The sequence below is a fragment of the Triturus cristatus genome, chromosome 1_1, assembly GCF_964204655.1.
Source record: "Triturus cristatus chromosome 1_1, aTriCri1.1, whole genome shotgun sequence".
NCBI classification, from domain to species: Eukaryota; Metazoa; Chordata; class Amphibia; order Caudata; family Salamandridae; genus Triturus; species Triturus cristatus.
The window spans coordinates 466,343,564-466,368,668 of NC_140579.1; the positions used below are offsets into that span (position 1 = coordinate 466,343,564).

The 25,105-nt window shown below is 45.0% G+C and overlaps 1 protein-coding gene across 6 annotated transcripts in view; it reads left to right on the plus strand.

Moving 5' to 3' along the window:
- LOC146870432 (E3 ubiquitin-protein ligase TRIM39-like) overlaps positions 1 to 25,105 on the plus strand; it is a 438,014-nt gene that overhangs the window by 255,488 nt on the left and 157,421 nt on the right. For all 6 annotated transcript variants that reach the window (XM_085640918.1, XM_085640916.1, XM_085640919.1 and 3 more), the window contains one exon: positions 20,197 to 20,524. In XM_085640918.1, coding sequence (XP_085497044.1) covers positions 20,359 to 20,524 — 166 coding nt within the window. In that variant the 5' untranslated portion in view covers positions 20,197 to 20,358. The remainder of the gene's footprint in view (positions 1 to 20,196; positions 20,525 to 25,105) is intronic.

Genomic DNA, 25,105 nt, shown 5'->3' on the forward strand with positions numbered 1-25,105 from the left:
AAAAAGTGTCACAAAAAATAAATTTATTCTTTTGTTTGAGTTAATCAATATTTTAGTAATCTAATTTATAGATTTTTTGAGCCTTCCTGTTGCCAGAGCGGCTGGATTTAGAAAAAGTGATTAATACAATATTTACATTACAACAATTAGACATTAACTTCTGCCATTTCAAAAACAAGTCTCATACATTCAAATCCATTCATACATTCACACAGGCTTGTTCATTGGCATACAACAAGAAACGGTTTTTACAACATAGGACCACAGAGTAAATTGTTAGAGCAGCAAGTTTAGCTCTAAACAATTCTTAATTTTCAGTGTTTTAACTTCTTGTGGTCGCAATATAAGGTCTACGCGTTTCGAGACCCTTAGATTACTGGGTCTCTCGTCAGGACCTGTAAAGTAATAAGAGACCTGTATAAGTTTATGTACTGCCCCTATACCTCTCCCTGCAAACTTTTTAAAGAACTCCGTGGTTTTATCTTGTATCAGATGGAGACGAACGAAATTAATCTAAAAAGGAAAGAATATGACAAGAAAGTGTGTAAGGACATCCATACCATTCTAGATGCATTTAAGGTGACTCTAATTTGGGCAATTACTTACTATAGTATGGAGCGTGAATCACTCAACCAAAAGAGATTGCTTTATGCTTTGGAAAAACAGGAAGGGAGCGTGTTGAGTTGATCCTCGTTGGAAGGCTGGGGAAAGAACATGCATACATTGCATCAAATGTTGCCTTATATTTTCATAAAAAAACGTGAGTTCACAGTGTGTGAACGAAGATGTTACCTTTAGTAAAAAGCCTCTTGATGTTATTTTGGGTCTGTACGTTCAGTTTGTGGATGTTGCTTGTAGTCAGGAAAATGTTTTTAGCCGAAACTGTGAAGAATCGACACAGGAGTTAAGGGGGGTAGAAATAGTGCCAGTCATGTCGGAATCTAGGTCAGCCGGCGCTGCATACCTGTATAATTCAAAGGATTTGTCCGAGCGAACGATCCAATCGTGTCCGTGCTGGTTAGCCGATTTCTTCCGCGATAGTGTCCCGTTGTCGATGACGTTTTATGCGTCTCGTTGCCGATTGGTTAACAGATTAAGCATAGAAAGAGGATCAAGTATCATTGAATGAGATTTGGTGTGCGTGTCTGTGGACTTAGATTCAATTCGAACAACAGAAGAGGGCTTAAGTAAGGGGGATAGAGGCCGATGAATCTGTTTCAGTAGTCACATGAGTTTAGGTTACATTGAAGCGCTGATGTCACTAGCGTACTAAATTCATTCAAAAATCTAACATAGTATCGAGTAGACTTCTCGGTATATAATTCTCAATAGTCCCATTCAATCATAAGTAGATGTAAAATAGTAGTCCTCGTTTGGAATGATTTATTAAAGTGCTGTAATTGAACACAACGTGAGTGTCATTTCAGAAGGTTTTATCTACCTCGTTGTGCAATTTGGTTTGAGGATAAACAACCCGACAGAGCTGGAATGTGGCGCAGATGAGCCAATTTTAGTGACCGCGTCTATTGTAGTTCCAAAGAGACGTGGTGGATCACTGATGTCCGTTAAGGACTAGGTTAATTCAAGAATCTAACATAGTATCATGTGGTTCACAGTTGTCCCATTGAATGTTATTAAGTTCACGATGATTGTACTCGGTTGGCTTGATTTATTGAGGGAGGATGGTATAAGGTGGTGAGGCATTGGTTAAGCGGGAATGAGGTTTGTGCAGTCTCCAAGTGGTATACCGTAGGGCTCAATCATTTTACTAAGTTAAGTTGTACAGTTCAGAAAGTTCATTCAAACCTTTGGTAGCAGAGTTAAATTTGAGAATTAACATGGCTTCTGTTCTTGAAAGTTTTTGTTCGAGGTCGCCACCTCTTGTATCTCTACTTACTTTGGCAATCACTGTCCATTTTAGGTCTTTGATTTGGTGGTTGTTGATTCGCCAATGGTTGACCAGAGGAGCTGTTGTAACATTATTGTTGATCCTAGACTTATGTTGTGACATTCGGATTCGTATTTCTTGACTAGTCTTGCCTATGTAGACCAGGTCACACGGACATCTTATGGCATAAACCACTGATTTACTTCGGCAGTTGGTAAAGGATACATGTTTCCAATAAATCTGATTATATTCAAAAAGATCGCCTTCTATAGTCGAGTCACAACAGGCGCATGAGCCACATTTATGATGGCCTTGGATTGGTTGTAGTCCTACATAATCCCGGACCGTCGGTGGTTTATTTTGTGGCATTGCTGCTCGGATGATTTGATTGGCAATATTGTGATCCTTTTTGAATGCGAATAGAGGATTTTGTTTAAATGATGCATCTAGATTTTTTATTAGATGCCAATTCTGTACGATACATTTTTTCACTAGATTTGAGTTAGGACAAAATGTCGAGACACAGACAATCCTTTGAAGTGGATGCCTCTCTTTCTTTTTTAATAGATCTTCTCTGGGAGACCACCAAGCTCTTTTCATTGATCTTTTTAACAGTTTCTTGGGGTATCCTCTTTTCTTTAGATTGTCGCATAATATGGTTGCATGGGCCATGTATTCATCCTTGAATTGACAGTTTCTTCGGATACGTAAAAATTGACCGAAAGGTAAATTATCACGTAAATTTCTCGGGTGGTAACTTGAGTAGTGAAGGGTCTTGTTCCTGTCTGTTGTCTTTTTGTACAAGGTAGTGGCCAAGCTGTTATCTGAAGGATAGATTTCTACATCCAGAAACGCAATTTTGATTTGAGAATGATTTAAGGTGAATTGTATATCGACAGTGCGATTGTTCAACCATTCATGGAAATTCCTTAGATTTTCAAGAGACCCTGTCCAAGTCATGAAGACATCGTCGATGTACCGAGTCCATTTGCCGATGTATTGAGAAAAAGGGTTGTCATTATAAATGAATTTCTCTTCATATTTGGCCATAAAGAGTATCGCTAGTTCCGGTGCAAATGGACAACCCATAGCCACTCCTTTGACTTGGAAATAAAATTCTCCATTAAAGTTGAAATAGTTCTTTTTTAGTGCAAAGCTGGCTAGTTTCATGATGAATTCTGTTGGTACTTTAGGGTTATCTCTTGTTTCTAGGTATGATTGAATGACAGAGAGGCCATCGTCCTGAGGTATTTGTGTATATAATGAGACTACGTCCAAAGTTACTAGATGGTATGAATCTGGAATGTAGTGTATAGATGATAATTTATTAATAAAATCTGTGGTATCTGCTAGAAAAGATGGTACTCCAGCAATGAAAGGGAGATTAAGTGATTTGTCCAGTATCACAGGATGTTCAGCGTCATTGCTGAGACTCGAACCCGGTTCCCCAGATTCAAGGTTGACCGCCCTAGACTTTAGGCCAGCTCCTCTGCCTAGGCCAACTTTATCTTTGCAAATTGGGCCATTAGGGAATACTTTGTTACATCACAACCCCTCTGCAGCTTCAACTAACGTAGTGCCAACTTGGCGATTACAGCCTGCTGCATTGAAGGATCTGATATTCCAGGACTAAATAAATACTGCCCTTTCAAATTACTTGACAGGCAACTGGGTCACTGCTATCACCAGATTGACAGAATGGGAAGCCATGAAGGTAGTGATGCGAGGCCAAAGCATACAGACAGTGATAGGCATGCAAGCTGCCCTACATGGTGATCTGGTTTGGATAGAGGCTTCGCTGGAGCCCTTGAGACTGCATTGTGGGATGATCCCACTGAGACGCCAGCCTTGACTGCAGCGAGAGAGCAACATGCCCACCTTATTGAATCGCTGAGGTGCTTGGACTACAGAGCATACCAAGCGAAGATACATGTGGAGGGTGACAAATCAGACCGACAACTGCAATTGGAGTGGCCCCGACACAACTCGCCAGTAACCAAATTGACATATGCACGGCTTTCACCACACATTACCAATCCCTCTATGATCTCTCTTGGATGATAGTTGGGCCAGATTTGCAAATTCTTCAGGATAATTACACTACCTGTCATTGAACTGTTAGGAAGAGACAAACTCAACACTCCCATTAAGCAGCAGGAAATCCAGGGTGCAATCCGTAGTGCTACCACAAGTGAGACCATTGGGTTGGATAGATTACCTGCTGGGTTTTACAAGGTGCATGAAGCCCTGCTGGTCCCAAAACTGTTAGGAATTATATACTGCCACTCTCACTGTACGGAACCTGGGTACGGGTGAAACTCACGACAAATGCAGCCACTAAAAAGATCCCAACAGACTGAGGGCTGAAACTAGGCTGCGTACTGGAGCCTCTCCTTTTTTATTTGTACACGGCGGACCTCGGCAAAACATTATCAAAAACTAACCTTCTATCTCCTAAAATCGGCTCAACTAGATTATTTTTAATGCAGTACGCGGACGATATGGTGCTATTGGACCACACCAAAACAGGCGTGCAAAGATTACTGGAAGCACTAAATAGATACAACAAAATTAACGACTTAAGGGCAAACGCAGGAAAATGAAGTTAGTAATATTTGGGAAGTATGCCAATAAACTCAGACAACCTTGGAGACTGGGCATCTTGAAAATAGCAACAATGACCAAATATAACTACCTGGGGGTTTGGCTCACGAGCAATGGGAAGCCCATGGCACACATCGCTTCTACTGAAACAAAAGCTAAGGCAGTGATGTATGCCCTCTGCAAACCAAATTCTAAACTAAGCGTCCCATCCACAAAATCCATCAGAAAGGTCATATGCGTCAAGCTGCTACCCTCACTCACATACGGCCCTAGTGGATCCGGCATCAAGGCGGACCCACACTGCACCAGGGCTGATACGTCATTAGGGGGTGTGTTCTATGCCTACAAAACAGGCGCTGGGGCGTCCGCGCAGGTGGCTGCGCAAAGGGGCCTGTATTCCTCATTTTTAACTTTCAATGCTGGTTTGTTTTATCTTTGTTCAAGATTTTAGCTTGTGTTAGCATTTTTAAAAGGAAAATAACTTTTAACCTGTTTGCACATTGCGTTTTTGCACTGCCAGTAATTTTAAAGGAAACATCCTCACCTTGTGTTTTGCTGCCTAAACGCTACGGAGGGAAACATTTGTGAGTCCTTTCTCTCTGCTTACTGGTCTGACGATCGGACCTAGTGGATCCGGCATCAAGGCGGACCCACACTGCACCAGGGCTGATACGTCATTAGGGGGTGTGTTCTATGCCTACAAGCCCGTCTGCGCTCGTCCGCGCTCAGGTCGCGCCCAGCGCCAGTACCCCTGCCCATCAGGTACGCCATTTTCACAGAGCCGAGTTGCTGGCTCTGGATACTGCCTTATGTAAACCTCACAACAGAGTACCTTCACGGGCTGACACTGACACATGGACCTGTACTAACTGCGGTTTCTGTGTTACTGTAGGCTTAGAGAGGAGCGATGCAGATAGTCCTTCCAATGGAAGGCAGTCAGAGGAGGTTGAGGGTATTGGAAGGCGGGTCCCATTAAAACAAGCTGAAGTTAGGCAACCCAATACTTTAAGCTGTATTCTTCTAAATGTGTGCTCGCTACACAGGAATAGTTATCAAATCAACGATCTGGTAGAAAGTCATTCTCCGGACACAATTTTCCTCACTGAAACCTGGAGTGATAAGTCCTCAGGTCCGGACTGGAATATCGCGCTACCTAGCGGGTATGTGGTCTCTTCGCAAGACAGGATAGGTAAGAGGGGCGGAGGGATAGCATTGGCTCATCGTACACATCTAAATCTGCGAGTAGAAACATACCTCGATCTCCCAGCAGAAGCATTTTATTTCACTATATATCTGGCAAATGTTTTTAAATTTCAAGGCCTACTTATCTATCGCCCGCCTGGGCCTAAATCCACTTTTTCAGTAAAGCTCATGAGCTTTCTGGAATCCCAAATGGATTCTCATCCTTTCATTCTCTTGGGTGACTTCAATTACCATCTAGAACTTACTAATCAACCAGAGGTAGCCCAACTGTTGGAGAATCTGGCTGCTCTAGGTTTTAGCCAGGTGGTAAACGGCCCGACTCACGCAAGAGGTCATACCTTAGATGGTATTTTCACAAATAATATGGATCTGGAAGTGCTGAATGTTACAGCTCTCCCTTGGTCCGACCATAGTGCTGTAAGCTTCAATATCAACGCGGGAACAGTAGGCAGTCCCCCCCGCCCACGCGCGCAAAAGACAGTAATTAGACTCTGGTCCCAGACGAATGCCGATTGCCTAATCTCTGCGCTGGGGCACTCATGTCCCTTATATAGCAGAGACAACTCGGAGGCAGCGTTGTTTTTTAACAAATGGCTAGGGGCAGCGGCTGATGAAGCAGTACCTGCCAAGAGACTTGGTACAAGTCGGACCAAGCCATCGGCGCCCTGGTACAGCAGGGAGCTGAAAACTCTAAAGAGCACATGCAGAAGGGCAGAACGCCGCTGGAGGGAGGATTATAGTAATGATGGAAAGGCCAGATACAACTATGCTCTATCTGAGTACAGAGATGCAATTATAGCCGCCAAAAAGGCCTTTTTTGACTCCAGGATTAAGGAGGCAGGTAATTCTGCCAAGGAGCTTTTTAAAACAGTTACGGCCCTTTCTAAGCCTCTCTCGGATAACATCTATCGGCCAAACTTGGAAATGTGCCAGAAGCTGGCCCAGTTTTTCCAGGATAAGGTGCAGGTAATCTATAGTGAACTTCTTAACCTGCACCTTAGTGGAGGTAATCTCAGTCTCCTATCGACAACAGACGGAGAGGTTAGTCCTGGCCTTAGTATTTTCCCCCTCACTACAAGAGAGCAAACTTGTAAATTGATTACCTTAACGAAATCAGGTTCACCTAAGGATCCCTGTCCTCCGGTTGTCATGCACCTTGCGACAGATCTGATTGCCGGAGAGTTATGCCCTTTAATCAACCAGGTTATTGAATCCGGCATTTATCCTATAAGTTGGAAGAGTGCAACGATTAGGCCTTTATTAAAAAAACCTTCATTAGACCCTCTCACTTTAAAGAATTATCGCCCCATCGCCGCCTTACCTTTCGCAGCCAAAATCATGGAAAGGGAGCTAAACAAGGCACTAACTGATTATCTAAGTGTTAATAATCTACTTGACTCGACCCAACATGGTTTCCGGGCACAACACTCTACTGAATCAGCCCTTCTGGTGGCAGCAGAAGAGATTCGTAATATTGTGGACAACGGAGGTAAGGCAATCCTAGTGATGCTAGACTTATCAGCAGCCTTCGATACCGTTAATCACACGGTGTTGATTCAGAGGCTTCGGGAGATCAGTATCCAGGGGACCGCATTGTCCCTGCTCTCTTCTTTCTTGGAGGGAAGGGTGCAGAACTTGCTTTGGGACGGGTTACAGTCAGACAATTTCCAGCTTCCATGTGGGGTCCCACAAGGCTCAGCACTGTCACCAACGCTGTTCAATATCTATCTGACTCCATTGGCGAAACTTATCAGAAAGCATGGGTTTCAGATAGTTTCCCATGCTGATGACTCTCAGATCATAGTTTCTGCGACGAAGCAATCCAAGGACATCGCCCTTGGATTTCACAGTTGTCTGTCAGAAATTATGAACTGGATGCAGCAAAACTTTCTCAAGATTAATACTGAGAAAACTGAGATTATGGAGTTTGGCCATGGTAGTCCCCTGTGGAATAGATCCTGGTGGCCAGCAGGCGCTGGGGAATGTCCTTGCCCTGTGCCCAAAGTAAGAAATCTGGGCGTAATATTCGACAATCAGCTGAATTTCTCAGCACATGTCAACAGCTTGGCATCTTCCTGCTCCTCCATCATCAGGACATTACGTAAGATCTTCCCTTTCTTTAGCGCGGAGATGCGTAAGGCTGTAGTAGTAGGGTTGGTCCTGTCCAAGCTGGACTACTGCAACGCTCTACTATTAGGGACAAATAAGACGCTGATAAGTAGGTTGCAGACTCTCCAGAACGCTGCGGCAAGATTGCTGCTGGACATCCCAAGAGACCATTCAGTCTCAAGGGGAATTGCTGCACTACATTGGCTCCCTGTTCATCTGCGTATAGAGTTCAAAGCCATCTGCCTGGTGCACAAGGCGGTTTTTGGAGGTGGTGCCACGGATGTGCAGAAGCTGTTCATCCCTTATACCACAGGTCGGGTGCTAAGATCCAGCACTCAGAGTCTCATTAAAATTAACCGGATCAGGAAAGCCAGATGGGGTGGGAGAGCTTTTTCGGTTCGGGCAGCAGGGCTTTGGAATAAGCTCCCCCACGGTGTAAAATCAACACAGAACCACTTAGCTTTCAGGAAAATGCTAAAGACACGGCTGTTCCAAGAGGTTAGCACTTGAGGAATATGTTCTCTCTTTGGGTGGTATCAGCGCCAAGACGCTTCGGCATTCGCTGCGCTTTATAAATATACATCCTATCCTATCCTATCCTAACTAGCATTCCCGGCGGCTTTTAGCAACATCTTGGAACAAGCCAATTGTCGAGCATTTAAGCGAATTTTCCAAATACCAACCCATGCCCGGAAATGCACTGGTACGATTGGAATTCGGGCTAAACAAACAGAGTTACGAGCATTGGGCCTTGATCGTGCGGTTCTATCGAGGGGTATGTGCGGCCCCTCCGCACACAATGAAAGCTATTTTAAAAACAATTTTTGAGAAAGGAAACAACTCGTGGTCCAAAGGCCTTCACACTGCCTGTACTGAATTGCACCTTGACATGTCCAACTGGCATGATTTTATTCATCAGCCCGGTACCCTAAAATCGATCTTAAAAAAACAAGTGAGACTACTCTCTAAGGAAGAGGACACGAAGGAACTGAAGCTCTCCAGCAGTAACATCAGGATACTTGCTACCTCTTACGAAGACCGCCTAAGGCAGCCATACATTGATGCCGCTTTAAACAAGTCAATTTCAAAGCAAATCTTAGCAGTGAGACTCATGGTGCTGCCGATAAAAGACATTAACATGCACTGGAAATCCTTGGAGGCGGTCAGTACTTGCCGACTCTGCCAATAGTACGAGGAATCCATGGTTCACCTGGTTTGCATATGCCACTGCTTGGCTCAGGCACGTCGCACTTTACTAAAACCATTGTTTTTAAAATACGGAACACGCACATGCCAAGACACAATGAAACTTCTTTTCAATGTGGACATTCCAATGGAACTGGCAAGATTTGCGAATTTGCACACAAGGTTAAAGAACTTTTAGGCAATGCCTCGCACATCGCACTTTATTGAAATCTCCGTGGCTAAAGTATCGAACATGTACCTGCACAGTTGCCATAAAACCTTTCTCGGACCCATATAGATGAGCAAAAATCTGCACTTTGCTGAAAAAACTCTAAGTCAATGCTTTAATCAGGGATTAGAACTAATTGAAGGCTTTGACAGTTGACCATTTGCACTGCTTTTATTCGTTTTATTGTCAAAAGTAATATTTTAGATCTATTTTATTTATGTATTAGAACGGCATACTATAATGGTTAAATGCGTACCTACTATAACTAAAGTAATTTAGTGCTGTAATATTTCTGCTTGATCTCCATTGTAACAATTTTAATTAAGACAATAAAATGTATCCACTCTCACTGTAAGTGACTGCCTCCAACACCCAGAGAGCATTATGAGCCTTGCTTCCTAAACCAAGGAGGGATCCCCTTGAAATAACGTCCTATCGATGCTGGATACTGACTATAAAATACTGCGCAAGTTAATCATAGTGAGACTTCTCAAACACATTCCTCACCTGGTCCATCTGAACCAGAATGGATTCACACCAGGTCTGTCTACTACCCTTAACATCCGTAGACACCATCGAGAGTTGGAATATGTGCAAGCTTGGTGGCCCTACATGGGAGTACGGCGCCGAACCTGGAGAAAACATTTGATACTGTTGATTGGGAATACATTGGCACTTTGCAACTCTGACCACAATAGGCATAGATGGAAGACTGCGGAGGCTCATCAGGCTCCTTTATGCGGAGCCAACGGCATGTGTGAAGACAGGGCTATGTGTCTCGGCCCCTTCAGAGTGAGCAGAGGCACAAGTCAGTGGTGTCTTCTCTCTCCTCTGATGTTCTTCCTGGTGACGGAGCCACTGGCACAGAGTCTGAGGCAGGAGGGTATGCCATTGGAGGAGGCAACGCATGTGGTCTCGCTATGTGCAGACAACATATTGATCTATGTGTGGGACATACCGAAGGCCCTTGATGAGTTAACTGACATATTGGAAGAGTTTCACATCGCCTCCAGGGGTAAACTGGTCAAAGACTTGTTCGATTACGGTTCACCTGGATTGCCCATAGCAGCATTTTGTGGTTGATGTGCATTCCCTTCACTGGGAATTGAAAAATTTCCGGTAGCTGGGTATTAACATCTATCATACCTCCCACGTCCTCGTGGATGGCAACCTCACGAAAACCATTGCCTCCCCCAGTCTGCTGATTGCTTTCTGGAGTACGCTTCCACTCTCAGTACAAGGTAGGGTGGCTTTTTCGAAGATGGTGATACATCCATGTCTTTTATATTATTTCCACAGTTTCCTGGTGTACACCGGAATCACCTTTTGAACCATACATGCAATGGTGGGGGGCTTCCTATATAATAAAGGTAGGCAAAGAATGGCACTGTTCAAAATGCAGCTACCGGTGGAAAGGGGAGGCCTTGGGGCTCCAAGTTCCGAACACTATAACTTGGCAGCATAATTGCAGTGTCCCACTCACTGGATGGAGGGAAGCTGCATGGAGGACTGGGGCTGGTCTGTGGATTGCATCAAAAGCGGATGGTAGGGTAAGCTTTCCTTCTACAGGGAGTGTACGTCTCATGTCGAATATCCCTCAGTATGCACCTGGGATCCCGCTTAGAATCTATACAACCATTTATAGGGCTGCTTGGAGGGGAAGGAATGATGACATGGTAGGTGACTGGGATGAGAAGGAACCCTAGGAGACCTGTTCCAGGATCGTCTATGGCCGGCTGATGGCCAAGCTTGGACGGCTGTGGCAAATCACTGATGGAGAACCCGATAAGCACCCGCTCATACACACCATGCACAGTGTGGGCGAAGCCTGTCGCCTAATAACATGACTAAGCCCTTTTGCATCTATCACAGGATCCTCCAATAACACTTTGCAGGGCCTGGGAGAGGGCCAATAGCCGGGAATCAACACAGAAAGAATGGGACTAGGCCCACCTACACCCGCAGAAGGTCTCCCATAATGCCAGATTCCAGTACATTCAACATAACATCCTGTGCAGGGCTTACCTCACTCCGGTGAGACTCCACATGATCTTTCCCGGATCCTCAATGAGCTGCACCACAGGGTTTGGTTCATGGAGCAGACATAGTACACATGTTCTAGAACTGCCTGATAGCCAGAGATCTATAGCTAGAAGCCACGGACAAACTCACCAATCTAACTAGTCGCACTGATCTATACAATATAGTAAGTGGCAGATGGGTCTGTATAGGCGATGACATGCAGGTGGCAGTACCAACCGCTTTATAGAATTAGCAATGCTGATGGTCCAAAGACTTATCGCAATGCATTGGAAAGCTAGAATAGTGCCTGGGGTAGGACATTGGAGTGCAGCATCGCTTAAGTGGGCTAGAGCAGAAGTAGTGGCACTGCGGCAGGAAGAGGCGCAGGGACTGCATAAGAGACCCATAACAGCAGATTAGGAAGTGTTGCTGAACATCTTACAAATGCCTCCAGAGGACCCTGTTGCATAGGAATGAGAAAAATGGTGCTTTCCTCTTTATAGAGGATGGCGGCGTGGAGAAAATAGTGAGGCTTCGGATCATGTATTTACACCTAGCAGATAATGGGACCTACAGCACTGAGGAGGTGGTCACACGGGGCTCATGCACAGAAGGACTGGAGGCTGTTCCGCCACCTTTAGATGTTCTGGGTATGACTGCTGCTCATTTGGCTTATTGTTTGAATTGTTCTGTTTTTTGACCTGAGGACCTGAGGAACGTATATCTCCTGATGATTGCAAGGAAAGCAGTGGTATTACTGCTTGCACTGATATGTTTACTTGGATGGCATGTGTTGCCATACATACTGTATTGTTAATGCCAAAAAGCCCTATGAAAGTTGTTTAAAAAACACAAACTAGAAGAATTACAGGAGGAATTAGCAAGTCAGTGTCTGATTGTCCCATAAGTTCTTGTTCTTACACCAAGTTTCACCTTGGGATTTTGACAGCATTCAACAGAGAATTCCCAGGCGAAATGGGGATTGTGGCAGTCTTTGTCATTCCGATGAGGCATCAAAAGTATGTACAAACACTTAATGAGCATCTAAATGTTCAGTTCATAATATTATGCTTAGAAGGTTTTTTTTGTAATGTTTGTTTATGTACTTATATTAAAGTATAATTAAAGCTGTAAGCATTAAACTCTGCCAAATGTGTGCTTTGAAATATAAAATGTTGATAATTACAGCAAACAAAAAAAAGGGCCTTCATGGGATTGACTCTGACGCCTTAGTGTTGAAATTTTTTATAAAACCCTTGTACTATTCCGCTGATCTAGAACTCCGTTATTGAGTGAGCACTTTTACTTAGTTACATATTTATCCCTGATTTTTCATGGTTTTGGAGGTGTCTTACCTCGGGAACACATTGCTTCATGGACCCGAGGTTTTGCAATGTCTCTGATTCATCTAATTGTTCGTGTTCTGATTAAGGTAAATCTTGATGCGTCATAATTAAGGGGTCCCTGCACTCGCCCACATACCTCACATTTTTAGGTCTCACCTAGCGTTGCAGCATGAATGCGCTGCCATCGCTTTGCGAGACATGCAGTATATACTGTAGTGTGGAAGCTTCGTGGAAGCTCCACCCACTCTCTGCCCATTGGCTTTTGTCTTAAAGGCTGCCTTCCGATTGGATTGAGGCTTGTTAGTCACTCCTCATTCATCATTTGTATCCTTCCATGGCTATTGGCCCCTTTACTCCTAACACTATTTTCTTCTCTGTCTCCCCAACTCACCGCCCCCTCCCTCAGTCTGTGACGGCTGGTTCTACCTGTTAATTAATATATTGGCTCACGCACCTCTAACAAAGAGAGATGAATGGATACATAAATGGTAGAGAAATAGACTGGCGCAGACAAACAGACAAAGTCAGTCTCCATTGCCTCACATCAGAATCAGCACTTTCAATAACCTGGAAATCTGCCGGCAACTCCCGCATGCCCCAACCTCATCCCCCTCACCTATTATTAGCCGAAGCGGCAGATTCTGAGCTGTGCCCTGCTGGTGCAGAGGAGCACGGCAGAGTCTGTAGAAGCGCTGGGATCCCTAGCCTCTCCTAGTGGGTGCCTTCACACTGAATACATTTTGTTCTGTGCTTTATTTGCCCCTCTGTGAGCACTGTCTGGTAGATGAAGCTCTGTGTTAATAAACACATTCAGAGAGGTGGTTGTGTACAAACAAACAACAGCCACAATACCGTACTTAAATACCTGCTCATCGAGTACCTCATTGGCTGATCATTCCATGGCACTACCAAAATTACATTTGGGCACATTTGCTCAACTGTAAAACACGCCCTTCTATGGGTCATTTAACAACTCGGGGCTTTGGGGTTAGGTAACCTACTTTGGATGCTGTGTAAAACAGTAAATACAAAAATTAATGCAATGAAACTAAGCACCAGTACTGTCTAAAATACTGTGAAAACTGACACGCATTCTGGCATTTTGTTTAGTTAATGTCAATTTTCTCATAGATGCGAGTAAAGTACTCATAATATCTTAATGAAATCTGCACACTTTTAACTAATAGCACCGGGCGACCTTTGACAACTAGGCAATGAATACATTTTCATGTACCCCGAAGCCCCCCTCACCCCCACCCCCTTGGCAAACTTCATTGCCTCCCAGTTTTTGGGGGATAACCAAGACGCAAGAGAGTGAGTCAAATAGTCTAGAAAATGAAAGAGAAGCCAGGAATCGGAATCACATGCTCCGATCCCGATCGCGTTGGTTAGTCTGTATGCACCACTTTTATTAATGAGTTGTGCATTAGTAAAGCACCACGGTGTGCATGTTTTGCGACATTTCACCCATGAGGGACGTGCCAAGCAATTGTTGACACAATCCACACTTTGCAGCTTTTTCAATATACTTATTACAAAGTGCAGGACCTTTCCAAGGGATTTCCACACTACATACATTCACTCCAAAAATAAAAGGTGTAGGTAAAAAAACATTGCCAGTTACAATGTCAAAAGCTCTAACTCAAAAATGCGCGACCTATTTGCATTGCAAATGCTTGTTCTAGTTACTTTACTGCTGTACGTACACCCCATATCTTTCTATATCATCTTTATCTCTTCCTCCTTCTCCTGCTACTTCATATATCTTGCGAAACTGTTCTCTTTATTTTTGTGTCTATCTCCCATATCCTTCCCATCCCATTTTTCTTACTCAGCAGGGTCACAGGTGAATGTCACAAAGAGAAAAAGAACGACAATGTCAGTGAAGTCAAAAAATTAAAAATGTGTTCGATCAATGGAATAGTGAAAATCCTTGAGAACAGGGCTTTGATGTTTACAGTTGCCAGGAGTGAAGGGGGATGTATTTGTGGTTACAAATATTTAGTAACTAAAACTACATTTTCAAGTGCTATGTGAATATATTCTATTTTAGCATTACCCTTAGCCCTTGACCGTTAGCATATTTATTCCTACAATAGGAGTACTACGCTGACTAGAGACTGAAGTGCACATGTGCAAGCCCTTATCACCACCGGAGAGTCACTTCTTTTGATACTCTGGTGACATCACGCCATTTCCCATATTTTCAAGGTGGCGCTCAGCCATTTAGCATGGCTTGCAGCCGTAGTCCTCTGTGGCAGAGGGGGGTGCAATGGGTGTTGCAGTGGGCGTTCCACGGCAAAACACATAGCTTTTTGACGCTGCCCCAGATTTACAAGGCTGAGGCTGCGCCAGAAGTTAACGCCAGGGAATACTTGGTCTTCGAATGGTGATACGAGGAGAAATTATTAATTTCTCCTTGTGTTTTGCTCTTTCTATGTGTGCTGCATTCTGCCCATGTATTAGGGAAAGTCCACATAACCACAATTAATCAGTTTTTATTCAGTGCTACGCTGTCACCCATAGGGGTGTTTGGGGTTGGGGATGCTGGAGCTCAGTCAAAAAGCCAGGTCTTGACTCTTTTCCTGAAAACTTCCAGGGAGGGTGCTGTACAGAGGGGGAGGGGCAGGTCATTCCAGGTCTTGATGGCTATGCAGAAGAATGAGCGCCCCCCGCTGTGCCTAGGGCAGATGTGAGGGTGAGTGATTTGGAGCAAAGGTGTTTTGTGGGCTGATGGAAGTTCAGTCGATGGTTGATGTACGATGGTCCCCGATTGTGTTGGGCTTTGTAGGCATGCATGAGGATCTTAAACTGGCATATCTTCTGGATGAGGAGCCAGTGGAGTTTTTTGAGGTGGGGGTAATATGGGTCTGTTTGGGGAGGTCCTGGAGGAGTCTGGCTGCTGTGTTCTATATGGTCTGAAGTCTTCTGTGGAGATAGGTGGAAATTCCAGCATAGAGGGCATTGCCGTAGTCAAGGCTGCTGGTAAAGAGTGCCTGAGTGACAGTATTTCTGGTGTTGAGTGGGATCCACATCAAGATTATGCAGAATATGCGGAGGGTGTGGAAGCAGGAGAAGGCAACTACATTGAATTGGCGTTTCATGCTCAGCTGGCTGTGGATGATGATGCCCAGGTTGTGCACATGGTCAGTTGGTGTGGGTGTTTGTCTGAGTTCTGCTTGCCACCAGGTTTGGTCCCAAGAGGAGTTGTTCTTCTAGAAAATCAGACCTTTTGTTTTATCTGAGTTGAGTTTGAGGCATTTGTTTCTCATTCATTTGGTTACGTTGGCCATTGGGTTGTGGAGGTTGGTTCAGACGTTATAGGGGTCTTCGGAGGGCGAGAGGATTAGTTGGGTGTCGGATGCGTAGGAGATTATGTTGAGTATGTGGGATCTGATGACGTCTGCAAGGGGGTGATGTAGATGTTGAAGAGGGTGGGCTTAAGGAATGACCCTTGGGATATACCGAAGACTATGTTCTTGGGGGCAGAAGTAAAGGGAGGCAGTCGGGTGCTCTGTATGCATAACTGTCAGGAAAGAGGTGATCGATTTGAGGGTGTTCTGCTAGATGTTTAGTTGATGAGGGTGTGGTGGAAGATGGTCTCAGATGCCACTGAGAGTTTGAGATGGATCAGGGCTACCATTTCTCCATGGTCGAGGAGGGTTCTAATGTCCTCTTTGGCGGCAATCAGTTCGGTCTTGGTGCTATGATTGGTGCGGAATCCTAGCTGTGAGTCATCGGGTAGGTGGTTGTGTTCGAGGTGTTCAGTGAGCTGTTGGTTGATGGCCTTCTCAAGTACTTTTGCTGGGTAGGGGCAAATGGAGATTGGTCAATAGTTCTTGGTGTTGCTGGGGTCGGCCGAGGGTTTCTTTAGGAGGGGTTTCACTTCAGCGTGTTTCCAGCTGTCTGGGAAGGTTGCAATGGAGTTGGAGATGGGTAGTATGCTGGTGAGTTCTGTGCTGATTGGGTTGGTTCTGAGGTTGAAGGGATGGGGTGGGTAAGGGATCGTGGGTGTCCCAGAGTGGATATACGACATGATGGCTGTTGTGGTCAGGGTGGTGAGTAGAGACCAGGTTGTGATTGTTTGGTTGGTGGGTTGGGGGTCAAAGTTTTTGTAGATGGTGGTAATCGTGCCATGGAATTAGTCCGAGAGGGTGTTTTAGAGTTCCTGGGAGGGGTGGATGGTGTTCTCTAAGGCTACTTACTGGAGAATTCCTGACTATCTGGAAGAGGTTTTTCATGTGATTGGCTGCAGTATCGACGCAGGCAGGGATCGCAGTTCTGTTGGTTTTCTTGAAGGGCCTATGTATTTGTTATGTTATGTTATGTTATGTTATGTTATACAATGCTTATAACGCGCACTAATACTCGAGAGTGTCCTGGCGCGGAGGCTGATAGCAAAACCCTGTAGGAAAACCATTAGAGCACGCCTGAGAATAGAAAAGTTTTCAATTGTTTTTTAAAAAGCCTAAGATCTTGAATGACTCGGAGTTTCAGAGGCAAGGCATTCCAAGCGATGGCTGTTTTAACTGAAAGAGACTGGCCACCCAAGCGAGCCCTGCGAAAGCGAGAAATCGCCAGCCGTCGCAAGGAGGCGGACCGCAGCACTCTATTTGGGGCATAGAAAGCAAACCGCTTTTGAATATAAAGAGGGCCCATATTATGCAGTGCTCTGTGCGCCAAAGTCAGGGCTTTAAATTGCACTCTTTGGAAAACCGGCAGCCAGTGCAAATTGCGAAGTTGTTTTTTAATGCTAAGTCTACCTGAGATGTTAAACAGGAGTCTGGCAGCAGCATTCTGTATAGTCTGCAATTTATTAAGTAGATATCTTGAAATCCCCAGATACAGAGCATTTGCATAGTCAAGCCGAGAAAGGATAAGGGCACGAAGCACAGTTTCCTTAGCTGACTGAGGCAGCAGCGGCAGAAACTTTCTCAGGGACTTAAGAATGGCGAAGCACAGTCCAACCAGTTTATTGATTTGGTAGGTAAACCGTAGATCTTCTGCAAACCAAACCCCCAGATTTTTCACAGGAACACTCTCTATAATCGGACGGGGAAAGTCTGGTGGCCACAGAAATTCTCTAAAGTTAGATGGAAATTGGCCATACAAGAGAACCTCAGATTTTTCTTCATTACATTTCAGCTGAGCAGAAGCCAGCCACCTAAAAACTGCAGATAGACAGTTCTGCGCAGCCACAGTTGACAGATCCGAATCCTTCCATGTGAAAAGAAGTTGCGTGTCATTCGCGTAGGCAATTATTTTGGCACCCAGCTCCTCTGCCAGAAAGATCAGGGGTGTAAGGTAAATATTAAAAAGCAGAGGACTTAAGGTGGAGCCCTGCGGGACACCCGTAGATACCTTCCTCACCGTAGAGGAAAAGGGAGGCATCCAAACCTGCTGGGACCGATCCTCCAGGAAAGATTTTATCCAATCCCAAGCAGGACCACCAATACCGATGTTGGACAAACGGGATAGGAGTAGCCGATGGGGAACCGTATCGAAGGCGGCAGAAAGATCGAGTAAAACCAAGGCTGCTCTGCCGCCCGCATCAAGGCACTCCCGGATAGCATCGGCCACTTCTACCAACGCAGTCTCGGTACTGTAGGATGACCTAAACCCAGACTGTGCAGGGTGAAGAAGGCCGGAAGATTCCACGAAAGCTTCTAGTTGCCGAAAAGCCACCTTCTCAAAATTTTTTGCCATAGCTGGGAGAAGAGAAATGGGGCGATAGCTGGTTAGTTTGGTGGGATCAAGTGAGGGTTTTTTCAATAGCGGTAAGAGTTTAGCCTGCTTCCAGCTACTCAGAATCGTGGAGGTCTGCAGGGATAGATTTATAATTCTATTTACCTCCAGAGATACCACCTCAGCAACACCGGCTAGCACCCTGGCCGGAGCAGGGTCGGAAGGGGACCCAGATTTAAGAGATTTTAAAATAGCCATGGTGTCCGTTTCCTCTACATGTATAAACTTAATGAAAGGAGAGGAAGGGGCAGACGAAGTCGGAAGGGGGGAATCAGTCAGAGATGGGGGGTCCAGGCCAAAACTGTCTTGGATCACTTGGATCTTTTCAATAAAAAAAGAAGACAGTTCCTCACACCATTCCAGTGTGGATGGAAGGGGAGTTTGTTCAGAAACAGGGGATAAAAAGCTACTAAAAATCGAGAAAATCTCTTTGCTGTTATTCCTAGCTTTAGCAATACGGGTGGCATAAAAACTGCTTTTAGTTTGCTGAGGGTTGCGTTGCGGGGGGGCTCTGTTGGAGGGGATATAGGTGACGTGCCACCATCTCTTGAGTCTATTCATTGATGCTTGGTGGATCACAGCTCTGGGGTGTACCAGCTGGCTTGTTTGGCGGCCTTGTTGGATTTTGCTGGTTTTAGCAGGGCGAGTCTGTCAGTGCATTTGGTAACATAGGTGGTAAAGTTCTGGATAGCCTTGTTGATGTCTGCTGACATTTTGGGGTGAGTTGTGCTGAGGGCCTGTGTTCACTGAGTCTAGGTTACCTTGCCCCAGCTGCAGTGGGGGGAGCTGTAGTGCTTGGTGCTGGTGTGCAGTGTGTTTGAGATTGTGAAGTGGAGGATGGAGTGGTCTGTCCAGGTGAGTTTCGTGACGAGGGTGAATTTGATTCCATTTCTGGAGGAGAAGATCGCGTCTAGTGTGTGGCCGGCTTTGTGCGTGGATTTGCTGACCAGTTGGATGAGGCCAATGTTGTTTAGGTTCTCGGGGAGGTTGGTGTAGTTGGTGTTGTTTGGGTCATCTTGTGTGACAGTTGAGATTGCTGAGTACAATGTAGTGGAAAGGGGGTGATAAGGTTGGAGATATCATCGCAGAAAGCTAGTCAGGTTCTCTGGGGTCTGTAGGTAAGAGTGCTTCTAATTGTGGTCATGGCGTCGGTCTGTAGTCGAGCGTTGAGGTGCTCCATGAGAGGTGTAGGGTCGTCGGCAGTGGTGGTGCATCGAATGGCTTCCTTGAAGATGATGGCAATGTCCCTCTGTTTTTGCTGGTGCGGTCATGGTGTATCATTTTGTGGCCATCGGGGGTGACGGTGGCTTCAAGGAAGAGTTGAGCCATGTTTTGGTGATGAAGGTGATGCCCAAGGGGCGAGTGGTGATGGTGTTCCAGATTTCCATGGTGTGTTTACAGAGGGAGCGGGTGTTAAGCAGGATACATCGGAGTTGGACATAGTGGTTTGTAGTGCTCTGATACAAATGTGGATTGCCGCAATTGCAATGATTACTATCACCAGTGGTGGAAAATGGTGTCTCCTTCCAGCTTGTGCAGTAGTGCACTGCTATCTGTTGTATAATGATACCACATTTTCTAAGGAAATTGTCACTTAGGTTCAGAATATCTCAACTGATACATTTGATTAGGTTGTTTAAGGTTCATGACTCAAATTGTTGAGGTCAATGACGCAATGTGCATACTGCTCTCTGCTTATAACAAGACGAAAATATGAATTTAGCTTATATTTGTAGGGGTAGACAATAAAATCTTTTAGAGAATTAAAAATGTCTGGGCTCTTTCCTTCTAGTGTGCACCTTATGACCTGAACCACATCTGCACTATCATCTTTGCTGAAAGTTATCTTCTGTTTTCCTTGACAGGTGCAGCTGTGCAGTCTGTGGAGGCTGTAGGGCCCAGTCAGCATATGTGTGCCATTGTTGGTGGGAAGACCATATTTTCCTGCCATCTCAACCCCCCTATTAATGCAGAGGAAATAGAAGTCTCCTGGGCAACAGAGAATCAAACCTACCTTGTGCATTCCTATGACAAGGGGACGGAATACGATGATCAAAAAAAATATTGCACACGGAGGTGTGGCCTTGTCACTCACCAATCTCACCCGCTCTGATGCCGGACGATACATGTGCGCCTTCAGATCCACAACTCTCGATATGGACACCTTTGCAGAATTTGAGCTACAGATAGCAGGTCAGTGCCTATGTGGATTGATTTGTATATTTGTAACACTGTAGGATCGAAAGTCGTATTTACAGAATAGAATTAATTAATAGAAAAGAAAAGTGTTGTGCCACAATCTTCACACATTGTCAAGAATGTTGCTTCGCCATGGTTTTGTTTCAGTTCAATGTGACAATTCACAGCAGCTCTCTTGATTCCCACCATAACGTTCCATAGTTATCATAGTACTGAGATCTATGTTAAAGAGTGATTGTAGCACCTCTTATGAACTCACTCTAAGTGGCAGAACTGCTTTGAATAGTTCCTATGGACGGGCCACTTCCCGAGGTGCCATTCTTTGTCCATATGGACTGTTAATGAATGTATGTATGTGCATCTGTATGTGAGTGGTCTTTGCATATCATAAAAATAAGCAAAATGCACTAATTTATTTAGTATTAATCGAGATTCAGTGTGACAAAGACTTGTGTCCGTTTTATATTCACTTCTTCTCCATATGAAGTGATTGCTAGTGTTAGGTGCAGGGTTGGACCAGGACACAAAATAGTCCTGGGCACCAAATAAAAGCGGCCCATGTTATAAATATCAGATAGTAAAAATAGTTATTTGAATCAAGCCGATTTAGATTTTTGTAGACACACTGTATGGGTATTTTGCATGGCGTGGAAGACTGTTTGCATTTTTGTTTGCTGCAGGAAATGTTTGTGGAAATATTAGGGACAGTCGAAACTGCCCCTTCGGCCATAAAACTGTCCCTACTCAAAAAACCCTTTGCTGCTTACATATGTAGCTTTGTAGTTGCATTTTTACCTTGTGAGTATTTGCTGAGCAAGTGCTTTCTGGAGAGCCTTTCTTAGTGACCGATTCTTTCAGTTTTTCCATCCTCATATGGAGTGACTGTGAGCTGTAGAAAGCTTTCGGAACGTTCCTTTGGCAGAGCCCCATTACCCCCTAGTTCACCCAGTGCCTATATGGAGTTGTTATGAGTGGTAGAAGTGCTATCCAGGCTTATAGTCTCAATGCATAATATTGTTTTATTAGTTTTCAAGAGCACTTCTGAAATCGAATTGGTAAAAATGTGCTTTACATTAAACAAAGTCATATTACATATGTACCATGGAGTTGTTATGAGTTTTAGAAGAACTTCAGCCCAATCTCACTCCTTCCCAGCCAAGGTCATAGAGAAGGCCATCAATGCCCAACTCTCCAAGTTCATCTAAGTGAACCAAATCCTGGACACCTCCCGATCTGGCTTCCAAAGCAAACACATCACAGAGACTGCACTCCTCGCTGCAATAGATGACGATCGCTCTCTTATTGATTGACGCGAGACCGCTGCCCTCATCCTACTGGACCTCTTGTCCTCCCACGGCACCCTAATCCCAAGACACCACGATGCCAGCATCCGCGACAAGACTTTGGACTGGATCCACTCCTTCCTCACAGCCAGACCCAGTGAGTCAGACTACTGCAGCTCCTCTCAGAACACACAGAGTTCAGCTGTGGAGTACCCCAGGGTCCCTCCTTGAGCTCCACCCTCTTCATCGTCTACATGGCCATCTTCGCAGCCATCATCAGAAGCTACAGACTCAACATCATCTCCTACACTAACAACACCCAGCTGATCCTCTCCCTCACTTATGAACCCACAACCACCCGAACCAACTTCCACAGTGGAATGAAGGCCACTGCTACCTGGATGAAAGGAAGCTGCCTCAAGCTCAACTTGGACAAGACCAAAGTACTCATCCTGGGACCCACTCCTTCAGCCTGGGACTCCTGGAGGCCAGCCGCTCTGGGATCTCCCCCCACCCTGACAGACCAAGCACACAACCTCAGCATCATATTGAACTCATCACTCACTATGAAACACCAAATCAACGCAGTTTCCTCAGCATGCTTCTAATTTCTCCGTCTGCTTTGAAAGACATTCAGATGGATCCCACAGAATCCAGCTAGACGGTCACCCATGCACTCATCCCCAGCAGACTCGACTTCGGAAACACACTCTATGCCGGTGTCACGAAGAAACAGCTCAAGAAACTATAGAACTTCCAAAATGCTGCAGCCAGACTGGTCCTCGACATCCCCCGCCACAGTCCCTTACGCAACACCTCTGACAACACTACTGGCTCCCAGTCAACAAGAAAGTCACTTTCAAACTCCTCACTCACTCCTACAAAGCTCTACACGACGAAGGACCAGCAGACCTGACCCACCGCCTCACATTCCACATACCTGCCAGACAACTCTTAATACTCCCAAATTGCCCTTGCCTCCACCCACAGGACAGTACAGGAGGAAGGTCATTCTCCTAGTTCGCCGCCAAGACCTGGAACACCCTCCCCCTGCACATTAGGCAATCTGCATCACTGACCCAATTGAGGAAGGAGCTCAAGACCTGGCTCTTTCAATGATCCTACACCCAGTCCGACCAGCATCCCCCCACCTATCCCCAGTGCCTTGAGACCCTCACGGATGAGTAGCTGCACTTTACAAGTCCCTGATTGATTGATTAATTGAGAAGCATTTTCAATACTTACTGTAGTAGTAACCTCTTGTTCCCGCTTCATCCGCCACCACTGTAGATGTTGTGTGTTACTGATGAGGATGGCCTGTTTTATCCCATGTTTACAATGATTCCTTGCGTAGTAGAATGTGTTTCCCATACTTCCTGTGCTAGTAACCTCTTGTTCTCACTTAATCGGCTACCACTGTGGATGTTGTCTAATACTGATGCGCTTGATCTGTTTTATCCTGTGTGTACAGTGATTCCTTATCCCATGATATCCTTCTATTCTGGGTCAAGGGCTTCAATATGGCCAGGAGAGAGTTTCAATTCTGATTTGAAATGTTGACAGAATTCTCTCTAAACGATAAAATGATTCAGAGTATTGTACGGGTGAATGTATATTTACCTCCAATTATTGAGTAGCTGACGTCCTTGAAGTGGTAAAGAAATTCTCATTAGGAGTACTATTAAAAAGCTGCATCCTAGGTTACAGGCTGAGGCCCGCATGAGTGCCTACCCTTCAGAGGATGCTACTGATATGTGATGATGATGGTTGAGGTCAATAACTAGGTCCAGGACAGTAAAGTCTTTGATCGGGGGTGCTTTTTCCACCATCTGACAGCTCTTAAAGTGCATGCATGCGCCCTCGCCATCTGTTAGCTCTTTGAGTAGATATCATTTTGGGAGCTACATCAGGAGTCACCTCCATTGGAACCATTAATTTATCTACAGCATTGAGCTTAAGAGAGAAAGTTGAAATTGAGTTGACTCCTTCAAAGCATTTCTTTCTCAATATGTCATTGTCCTACATGCTCGTACATAGACTCTTACAAACTTTGAGGCATATCAACAAGGGCTTTATCTCTGCTTTTTTGGCTTTAAAAGCCAAAAAAGGAGAGATAAAACTAGCGCCCTATCAACAACAGGGTGCTAACATGCAAATTTGCATGTTAGCACCCTTTTACTCTACGCTTCCCCTTGCATCTCTAATGAGATGCAAAGGGGGCGTTCCAGAGTAAAATAATAGTAGAAATGTCGCTAAGCGACATTTCTCCTATTATCAAGAATGTCGCTAACCCTGTTAGAGACAAAAAAAGCAGCGCTAACTGCGGTTAACGCTGCTTTTTTACGTCTGGTATTTTTCAGACTTAGCCATGATATCCTATGGAAGAAGGATATCATGGCTAAGTATGCCTGTCCCTTTCAACAAGGTAACGTGAGATTATCGCTGGGTTTCCAGCGATAATCTCACGTTAGCCTGTTAGCGTGAGGATTTTTATCGCTATTGAGATAAGCGTTGCTAATAGCACGCTATCTCAGCGATAAAAATTCACGCTAGCCGGCGATAATTATCCTAGCGCTAAGTGCGCTTAGAGATAATTATCGCCGGTTGTTGTTGATATGCCCCACTAAACTCCCAGAACAGAGTTTCGAAAAAACCATGACTTGTTTTTTAGACCTGAAGGGGCCGGCAGACCTTAAACAAACAGCAGACAGATGGAAGGGGCGCATGACGGGTGTTTCAAAGGGTTGAAAATGGCCAGGTGACTGAGTGCTCCCAGTGCAAGGTTCCAGCTCGATCCAACTGCAGCTAGCCAGATATGCCAGGAGGGCTTATCTGCTGTGACGTCCTTAAAAAGGAAGAGCTCAGTGTGATGTTTGGCTGTGCGTACTCCAAGTGCACTGAAGACCCCTGTGGCCGCCCAAGCACCACACCTTCTGCAGCAGAAACAAACTCACTGATGCCCCCTGCAGCCACCCCACTTCACATCTTCTGCAGCCTCTCCACGCCTCATCGCCTGCTCTGCTTCCCAATACCGGCACCCGCTCAAGTGATTACCAGATATAAATCGAACCCTGATAAAGTGACAAGTTGCCCTGACAGTTGTTAAACCAGCAAAATAAAATTTAAAAAAATACAGAAAATTTGCCTTTGCTTGCTGTAAAAGTTTGTCAACACTCTCACATTATTTAGTCGTCCACCGCCACGTAATTCTAGTGGCCCGGGATATCCTCTGACAAATACCATTTCAGATGCACTCTCCATTGTTTCTGGTTTTTACTTACTGGGGTACATT